Source organism: Choloepus didactylus, chromosome X, assembly GCF_015220235.1.
Source record: "Choloepus didactylus isolate mChoDid1 chromosome X, mChoDid1.pri, whole genome shotgun sequence".
In the NCBI taxonomy this organism is placed as follows: Eukaryota; Metazoa; Chordata; class Mammalia; order Pilosa; family Megalonychidae; genus Choloepus; species Choloepus didactylus.
In genome coordinates, this window is record NC_051334.1 from 129,931,211 (window position 1) to 129,941,294 (window position 10,084).

Here is a 10,084-nt window from a genome sequence, read left to right on the forward strand (position 1 = left end):
GGTGTTAAAAAAAAAGACCTACTCCTTCTACTTTCTTTGGATGAACTCTATTTTGTTTCACCTTTAAAAACTTTATCTTGGACTATTTTTTCATCAATAACTTGTATCTAATCCTTTCAGAAGCAGGCAGGCTATAAATCTTGAATAAAATACTCTTTGCAATGACTTTGTGACATTAATAGAAGTCCAGGTGTACCTAAGTCTTGGTTTTCATTGTCCCACCTCTCCAGCCCCTATTCTGATGTTCTTTAGTTTTCTGTCCAGAAATCAAGAATTCTCAGTTTATTGGTATAGAATCTTCAGTTCAAAGAACATGCATGACTCAACCAATACTGTACACCAAGCTACTGAGAACCAACCAGAAACCCGGTCTCCTGACTTTTAGCACAGTCTTCTTTCCTTTAAACTATGAGGACATTCGAATCCTACTGTGAAGTCAGAGAAATCTAAGAACCATGGATATCAAGGCACACATTGGACATAAAGGCACATACATATTTTTAACCTTCCTCACAACTTTCCTTCAGCTTGTTTAGGTTCCTGAATAATTTCAGTCCTGGTCTGTCTTTCAACTCACGATTAGTATACTGCCTCTCCTAAGAATTCTGGTTACAAAGTTCTTCATACATTCACTTGGATCATCTCTTAATTAGCAAATATGAATTAAGTGGCTGCCAAGTGCAAAGGACTGGTCTTTTATTCAAGAGAATGGACTGGCTTTCTCAAAGAATTGCCCAGAAGCAAACTGAATTAGTGAACAGAACACTGAATGTGGAGAACTGGGTTTTAGTTCTTGCTCTGGTTTGGATGTGCTGTCTGTCTTTATACAAAAGCCCTTGACCTCATTATGTTTCAAATTTCTCGTTTAAAAATTAAGGGGATGATCTCACTCAGCATGTAACAAAAATTGCTCTAATAGCTACCACTTATTGAAGGCTAACTATGTGCCACACTGTGCAAAGTAATCGGTGTACACAATCTCATTTATTATTCAAATGATCATGTCAATGCTCATTATGTTATTATTTCCTTCACTGTACTCATAAAAAACTAAAGCTGGAGAGGTTAAGAAATACTCCTCAAGGTACATAAGTAATTGGTGAGACTGGGGTTTGAAACCAGGCTTACTCCTAACCCTCTACACAAAATCACACTGCCCTCCCCACCAACATAAAAAATAAAGAATGCATCTTGAAAATCAGCAAGTATCTAATTTTAGGGTATTCCTTCTTTCTTTCACTTCCACTTAAACTTCTAAGATGCAAATAAGTCTACTCTTTCCTTGCTTCTTTCTGCTGTCCATTAATCACCTCAAATCTCCAATGAGAATCTGGAGGAGGAAAATTCATGGCTTTTTGACTGGCTTTCACAATAGGTAGAGAGGGTCTGGGTGGGATCTCTCAGGTCACTCTTCGCCTGTCTCAAACTTTCTAAATAACTTCTTCCCTCCCTTCAATCTTTTGGTAGCTTGCCCTTTCTGAGAAGACCAAAGATCCACTTTCAGTCAAATATGAGTGCTGGACACTTTTCTCCTGGGGAGAAAAATTAGTGAAAATACAGTCCATTGGAAAATCCAGCTGATTCACCTTATAAGGTAGGAATGCACTCCATGAAATTCATGAACAATTTCTTTCCCCAGAAACTTTGCCAGACTTGGCACAGGCTGGTCCATTAGAAATACATAATTGAATAGTCCTAACAATTCTTCAACTTCACTTTGATCAATAGTTCATTACCTAAGATAGAGCTGCCAAAAAGGGCAAACTCCAGCCCATTTGTACCATGTTTGCATGAATATTATGCACTGAATGTTACGCTCCTTTGAACTTCAAAAGAGCTTCTTGGCCTCTTTGAGTACAACTTTAACAACAGAGCATAATGGAGTTACGGAAAGACTTTTCCCAGCTAAAGGCTTCAAACCTTGCTAAAGCTAGACAGTATCAAACTTTTATATAAGCAACAAATGGCTCATTCATCCATTACAGTGCACCTAAATTACCCCATCAATATTTTCTGGTTTCCTGAGCCTATCTTCCCTCTTGTGAGAGCAACTACAACTATGACTAATTAGTTATACCAGCCAGAGGCAGCACCCACCACCACCTTTCCTTGCAAAATGAGTTTTTTTTTTTTCAAATAAAGCATCTTTTCCAGACCTCTTAGATTTCTATACCGAGTGAGCATCTTTGATCATAACAGTGTCCCCCTTCATTCCATACTTATGTGCACAATAGGAGAACAAACAGGCTACAGAGCACCATTTCTGACCCAGAAACTTATATTCCAGTAAGACCCTGAAAGAACAACACCTTTGACTTCCTTGGGTAAAAATGGTATCAGTAGCAGGGAGAGACATCAGGGTTTATCACCCTCAACTTACATTATTCTTTAGGTTTTCCCAGGATTTTTTTAAATAAATAAAAATTATTGTCCCTTTGTCTATTCCCATACCTACACTTTTCTAGAACTGGACAGTAAAATAAGGGAATAAGGTGTCCTTTTATTTTAAAGGACTTTCCACTGGTTCTAAAAGTAATACTCACTAATTGTGGAAACTTTGGAATAGCTAGAAGCAGCACAAAGTTAAACAAAAATAACATTCATAATCTTACCACCAAGAGATTAAAAAAAATTTCCTACTGCACACCATACATGAATATAAACTTTAGATGGAATGGTGACCTGGAGATAAAACCCATGAAAGCAGTAGAAAAAATTATAAGGATATGGAGCAGGAAAGAGCTTCCCAGGAATAATAAGAAATGCAGAAGCCATAAAGAAAATGAATGACAGATCTGATTACATAAAAATTTAAAATTTCTGTATGGGAAAACAAAATTTAAACAAAGTTTAAAACAAATGGCAGATTCTTAAAATAATACTTGAAATTCAAAAGGTTAATAATCTTAACCATAGTAAGATTTACAAATCAGTAATACAAACAACCCAACTGAAAAAGGTTGAGTAACTGAAGAAGAAACACAATTGAACTAAAATTGAACTTAAAAAGTAGGTCCATTTCAGCTACAGGAAAATATCAATGAAAAACTGAAATACCGTTTTCTCAATTAAATTGGCCACAAAAATCCAAAGTTTAGCAATACTTTTGGTGAAGGAATTAGAAATGGACACTCATACACAGATGGTGAGGATATAAACTGACATCACTTTTTTGAAGGGCAATTCGGCAATACCTAACAAGATTAAAACTGATCATATATTTTGACCTAACAATTCTTCACAAATAATTGCATAAGTTCTTAAAGGTGTTCATTAATACATTACTTGTAAGAGCAAAAACTTGAGGCAACCTTAACATCTACCAGTGGGGACTGGTTAAATAAACCAGGGCACATTTATGCAATTGAAAATTATGTGGGAATTAGAAAAAACATGGCACTCTTAGCATTCTATGTTCTGACATGGAAGGATGTCCTAGACATATTGTTGATTAAAAACAAGTTACAGAAAAAAAAGTATATATAAAATATCACCCTATTTTTGTAAAAGAAAAAAACCCTATATTCATATATGTATGTTTTTATAACAGAGAAAAGAGTTTGGAAGAACACATGGCAACTATTAATAATGGCTACTCCTAGAGAGCAGGATGGGGAATGGAAGGGTACATATTCTCTATGAAGCTCAAATACTTTCATATCGTTTTGTAAAATGGGCATATACTAACTTTGTAATTTAATAATTTTAAAAATAAGTTGATATAAGCATTTTCAGGGTAACCAAAATTCCAATAAACAGCATTTTTAATGGTAGCACCATATTACATTACATGAATCATCTAAGTAACCACTCCCCTATAGACTGGCATTTCCACTGTTTCTAACTTCTCGCTGTTAAAGTTGCAATCTAAATCTCTGTGCATGCATTGTCTGTGTGTGTATGTATTAATTCGTGTGTGTCTATGCCTATGAATGTATATCAAGGCAAAATACATAGGGCTTGTGCTCTGAGGTTTCCCCTTTAACGGAGATGACTTTGCACACGGCTTGGGGACAGCTTGGATGTGGCCACACACACAAAATGAGGCTGGGTGGCTCATTCTGGGAATGACCACAACATTAGCCTCATCATTTGACTATAAGCCTGAAACACTAGACTAGAACTGGTACCCTGGGCCATCTGTTACATAAACACTGATGCCAATTGAATATAGAAAGTGCCTGGGACAATTTCATAGGCAGCATGGGACATTTGAAAGTGATCATTTTTGTTAGGTAAATATTTTTTTAAAGTTACATCTTTCTTTGGTTCATTAGTTAAACTCTAATGCATAGATGATGTGCCTCAATTCCTCATAAATATGGAAGGCTTCCCAGAAGAGGTGGTTTTCTAAGAGTTATAAGCTTCCCCGTGATGACGTCAGTAATAGGACATCAGGGAAGTTTCTTTCTAAGAAAGGAGGGATTTTAAAGCACAACTGATTGTTATCTGAGCTGAGAATGGGATGGGTAATGTTTACATCACATACACTTATATAAAGGAGTACTTCTAGAAAAGAAAGACTCTGAAATGAACTATATTCAAGTGGAAGGAGGAGGTAGTTTGAGGAATACTAGGGGAGAGGCCAATACAAACTTTCTCACTGAGATCTTGCCCTGCTATATTTCCTCTTGTGATACTAGATATCACCACGCGTCACTCATGCTTAAAAGCCTAATAAAAAGCACTATTTCTCTCAGGAAGACGACTGTTTACTATGCAAATGGAAGTGTACAGAAACACACGTAAAGACAGAATAGGCTTAGCACTGTTCTTCCTGTCAGCAAGCCTCATGCCTGCTATGTTTAATTTACCCTGATAAAGAAGGTAAATGTTTAATGATGGACTTCAGATGCTGCTTCAGCTCCTACCAAGTATATTTTCACAGTTCCTTCTCATGAATAAGTCCAGTGGAGCAGAGAATACCCCTTCTTGGACCAGTTCCACTTTGTGCTTCTTTTGATTCAGCCAAAAAAGTGAACTAGAGCTATGCCTTTCCTTCAAATTTAAAGCAGTGTCCACTTCAGTAGCAGATAGCCCAAGAAGGGGAGGCCCACAGTGTGCAAAGGTATAGCAGAAAGTTCCTAACAAGAGCAGAGATATCAATCATAACTCCAATCTTCCAAATGTGTGGCAAGTAGGGTTAATTATCCCCCTTCCTGCCACTCTCTGAGATGTGTTAGCCCATTGCAGGATTACTGAATTTCTAGAAATATTCCCTGCTTTGCAGGGATGTTCCTTTCAATAAATGGCATCCAGTTTGCTAAAAGTCCCTGGAATCTCAGTTTCCTCAAAGGATTTTTCATCTGAACCCAGTTCACGTGAAGGTTTTTTCCTTATTCATCTTTCGGCATAAGGGAATAGGGAAAGCCTGCTTTACTTTTTCTTTCTGTTTTTTTTTTCCGGGTTTTTTTTTAAAAACTGAAAACCTTTGCTGAAGAGTCTGAAATTTGGGAAAAAATCCAGCTCATCTGTCAGATATTTCTAGAGTTACGTAAAATGGAATGAGGTTTGTAAAGTTTAGAACAGGAAAGGGAAAATAGGCTAATGTGTCATGTGTTCTATGAAATGAAAACTATATGATAATCAGAAAAACAGCCCCAAATTTAGTTGGCCTGATTCGAAGCTTTCATTCTTTTATCAACTCATGCATAAACCAGTAACATTTACTTTCCTCTCTTAGAATAATGGCGTGGCCACATTTGGGCTAAATCACATGGGCTAAATCACAATCCCTACATCTTATAACCACCTTTCAAAGAAATTATAAGACAGAATCCTTTTTTTTAAAAAAAATCTCAAGACACTTACGTTTTACTTGCTCTGTTTTGCTTCCTTCTAGGAAAAGAAAGAACAGCAACAAGGAAAAGCTGTATTTCACGCCTCCCATCTTCCACTTTTTTCTCATTTTGGCCACTACAAAAGGCAACTCAGAACCTTCAGGGTCCAGTGTACTCAAGCTGCTGTGAAAAAAGCAGAAAAAAAGAGTTAAAACAGATCCTCTGGAACTGATGGATATTACTGATTCTTAAGCCTCTAACTTGCTAGAAAAAAACGCTGGAGAGTTTACATAAGTGCAAACATTGTTTTCCTGCATAAGAAAAAAATCTTGCCTCTCCTCTTGCAAAGATTATGGGAGAAAATTCAAGTGAATGAAAATATATGTATTCCTACCCAACTTTAAGGCTAAATCCTTATAGGCAAGTCATAGGAAAATAAAAATAAATGTTGAAACCCTCCTTCCTAAGGGAATTGAAGTTGATTTTTCAAGAGATTTTCTTTGGGAGAAAAGGGAAACTGGGGTTTGTAAAACTGCTACTTTGGCAAAAAAGGTAAAAGTAACAGGCATGAGACCCAAGCAATTTCTGAAATGAAAGTGGACTAATATTAACCTAAAGACTACCATTATTATTAATCCTTTAGGGATGAGGCACAAATTGATCAATGCTTCTCCTGTGTCTTCTATGAGATCTAATGTTGGAAAAGCATATGCAATTAACAAATGGATGCAACAAAACACCTGAGAACAATTTTATTGCTTAGAATGGTTCAGACATATTCCTGCCCCATGAAGCCCATTGTGAAATGGAAATTTTAAATGGGCCATTTTAAAGAAATTTAGGCAAATTTAAATAGGTAATTTGTTCATACTGCACACACACAAGAGATCACAGAGTAGGAATTATATTCTATCTTCAAACAACTACAGTTCTTAAAAATATGAAATATGAGACTTGTATTTCCAATCTAAGGGGTGGAAATCTTAACCTTGTGAGCCTCAGAACACAGAAAGTTTGCTATAGCCCATATCCTGTCACGAGTCATTTCCATTGACTATAGAGATTTTAAAACTCTACCAATGGGTATTTGAAATTATTTAATTATTCTAGAAACATCAGATTCAGTCTTAAGTTAACCCTGAACAGGAACTGAACTTATTGGTTTTTCAGATGGTCCAACTTATAATATTATAATATTGAGCATAAAAATTTCAAAGGAATGCATTCTGGAGAACATACATGTCTTTGGGCTCTGAAGTGGATGCCACAGCTCCTACTTTATACTGTGAAGTTATCCCAATAATTAAAAATCCATTGCTTCAAAATATGAATGTATAACTGAGGAGGAATGGATGATGGAGAGTAATTTGTGCCATTAGGCAGGATTTAGACCCGCCACCCCACCTTCTCTACATCCTCCCTACTTCTAAAACAAGGACTATATTCTCCTAGGGCACAGTCTAACCTTTCAGAGTCCTGGATTCTAACTTCTTAGTCCCCTTTGAGAGTTTGTGGTCCACTTTCACTCAGAAATCTGTCTCCTGATTGCTACCAGGTTCCCTTAAAGCAAATCATCTCCATTAACAGTTTTATCAGAGCTACCCACCCCAGTGCGGTTCTTCCTGAGCCTACTTTAATAAACTTATCCTTCAAGCCTTCAAATAAGAAAGATTTTTAACCACTGAAATCCAATTTATAATAATCATGTATGGATCCCAGAGGGGCATTTTTGAAACCACAGTTTTCAGGTCTCCCCATGCAAGAACCAACAGGGTTGTTTTTCTTCTGCAATGGTTGGGCGACTTGGTGAACAGTAGCATTGCTTCATAACTCAAGCTGGCCAGCAAATGGCTCTTAGAATTTTTTTTTTTTTTTTTTTTTTTTTTTGCTTTTCTTGGGCCCAAACTAATGTTATGAGCAAATAGAAAAGTTGGTGACTAGAGGGCAATTAATCTCTTTTGGCATTCCTGTCATCTGTGTGACCTCCCAGGCTGCAATGGAAAACATCAGAAAACGAATCACTATAAATATTCACTTTTGATTTACAAGATCCTGAAATCCTACCTTTGTATTCTGGGCAGACTATAAATGGAGAAGAGTTCCCTGCCCAAGTCTCCCCACCATTCAATTTTCTCTTTATCTCTTGAACTTTTTTCTTTGGGGGAGAGGGCATTCAAGATATTTGTTGGGAATGCAGTAGTAAACACAAGCAAGCATCACTCAGCAAACATGCCCACTCTTATTCTTACAAAGAGCCAAACTGTCCTTAATTTTTCAAATTATACTTTGACCCAGTTAACTGGAGCTATTTCTGTATTAACTCTCTGTCTGCTTCCCACAGGCTGTTGTGCCATTGAACTTGCACTGGCTTTTTTATAGGTTACTTAGAAAAGTAGCCATTGACAAGTTTTGGGGGGATCCAGGACCCAACAAGAAAGCAACAAAGAAAACAAAACCCTGCAACTAGCACTGGGGGGGCAAGAAGGTGAGTGGACTTTACAAGAAAGTAAGAAACATGACAGACACAAAAGGAAAGGTGTTCATTAGGGTGCCTTCATAACAAACATTCACACTGTTCATGTGTATCAAGCAAAGGGGCCAACTGTTCCTTGCCCATCTATAACTGCAATGCAATCTTGGCTATCAAGTGTCAGGAGTCCACTCTTAGAACATGTTTCCTGGATAAAAAGAACTAAACAGACACCCAAAAGGAAGGGGAAGGGATGAGTACATGTCAACCAGTTCTTCATGCCCCACAGTGTTCTTTTAATCCTCTGGAGAAGCTTGACTGATCTTGTAGTCTCATATTCATTATCATCTGTCAACCCCCAGGATAGCAATTCTCTTTGTGACAAACAATAAGAAGACACTGGAGTCTCAGGCCCTTGTCCATTGGCTGAAATCCTTTCCCCTCTTTACCCCTCAATAAGAAAAGCTCAGTTAACTGGTGGTGGGTACCACTGAAAAACGGTCTCTCCTGCAAGAGAGAACACCTTCATTGCTGCATATGATTGACAAACAATGCCTTACAAAACACCATCCTATCTATCACTGCATTTTATTCAACACAACAACTCCGTCTTCAATAAGGGCACCCTGGGGCCCAGAGAACTCAAGTGATTTACCCATTCTCACAAATAGTGGGAGCGCTGGGAGGGACTTTCCAGGCCCTATGCTTCAGCAATGGCACATTGTCTCAACCTCCAACTCCAGTGGTCTGGGTTGGAAAATGAGGCAGGTGTTCAGAGGTTAGAGAAGCCTCTGGCCCGTCCACCCTGTTTCATTAACTTTAGCACATATTAATCACCCACTGGTCCAGGGCACTTCAACAAGTGAGAAAACAGTCTCAGGACACAATTGTAACTGAGCTGACTGCTGAGCCCATCAGCTAGCTCAGCGGGGAGTACCCGAGTGAGTGGCTTCTTGAAGTGCTAGAGCATGGAGAAATGCAGGCCAAACGGGAGCGGCGAATGGTGAGTTCGAATCCAGAGGACCAACCTGCCTCGGTCGCGCGCCCTGGGTCCCACTTCTACCTCGGCCGCTGGCAACTGGACCCTATAGCGGGTTGGGGTGGCAGGTCGGGAGAGTTCAGGGCATTCTGGGGGTACCTCCAAGGAGTGGCTCTAGTCAACAGTGGACACCTCACCTGTGCAAAGGCTGGAAAGGCGGGTGGGGGAAGCGGGCGGAGGGCACTGCTCACTGACCTGGGCACTGGCCTCCTCCGTCTGCCACGCGTGCACGCGCTCCGAGCTCCCTGGGGTGCTCCTCCGAGGTCTAGGGCTCGCAGGTTGTGGAGACAGCTAGAGTGCGTACGAGGGGGGAGGGGGACTCACAAGTGGGTGGGAGGAAACAAATCACCGCCCTCACACCACGAGTGAGCAGTGGATCGCTGGGGGCAGAGCCAAGGCGCGGGCGTGGCGATCCGGGGCCACCTGCCCGCTCCCCACTTGGCCCTAAAGGTCGGTCTCTCGGCGCTGGCGGGAAGTTCCACAGTACGCAGCTGCAGCAATCCGGCACCCCCTCTCCGCTTCAGCCACAAGGGCTTTATTCCTCCTCCCGGTCCCAAAAGTTAAGAAATAGGGAGAAAGTGCGAGGCTTAGCCGGCAACTTTCCCATCACACAGCGCCCCCACTGGACCCCCCCCCCCCAACTCCTTTGGCTAGGCTAGCGTTGGGGTCTTAAAGGGACCGCACATCTCCTCTGGCCCCTCCTCCCTCTCTGCACTGGATGTACCTAGGAGCTCCCTACTACTAGCTCCCGCCCTAAAAACCTCGGCTACCCTCCCCCCCCCCACCCGCCCCCGA

General features: G+C 40.0%; 1 protein-coding gene across 7 annotated transcripts in view; it reads right to left on the reverse strand.

Annotated features, from left to right (window-relative positions):
• CHRDL1 (chordin like 1) overlaps window positions 1–9,864 on the reverse strand; it is a 99,581-nt gene extending 89,717 nt beyond the window's left edge. For 2 of the 7 annotated variants that reach the window (XM_037822139.1, XM_037822135.1), the window contains exons 1-2: window positions 9,485–9,861; window positions 5,812–5,963 (exon numbers count right to left, since the gene is read on the reverse strand). In XM_037822139.1, the coding sequence (XP_037678067.1) occupies window positions 5,812–5,908 (97 nt within the window). In that variant the 5' untranslated portion in view covers window positions 5,909–5,963; window positions 9,485–9,861. Of the gene's footprint in view, window positions 1–5,811; window positions 5,964–9,426; window positions 9,443–9,484 lie in introns of those variants that run through there. The other 5 variants (XM_037822141.1, XM_037822136.1, XM_037822138.1 and 2 more) reach the window with 5 other exon arrangements.
• Between the last annotated feature and the right edge of the window lie 220 nt (window positions 9,865–10,084).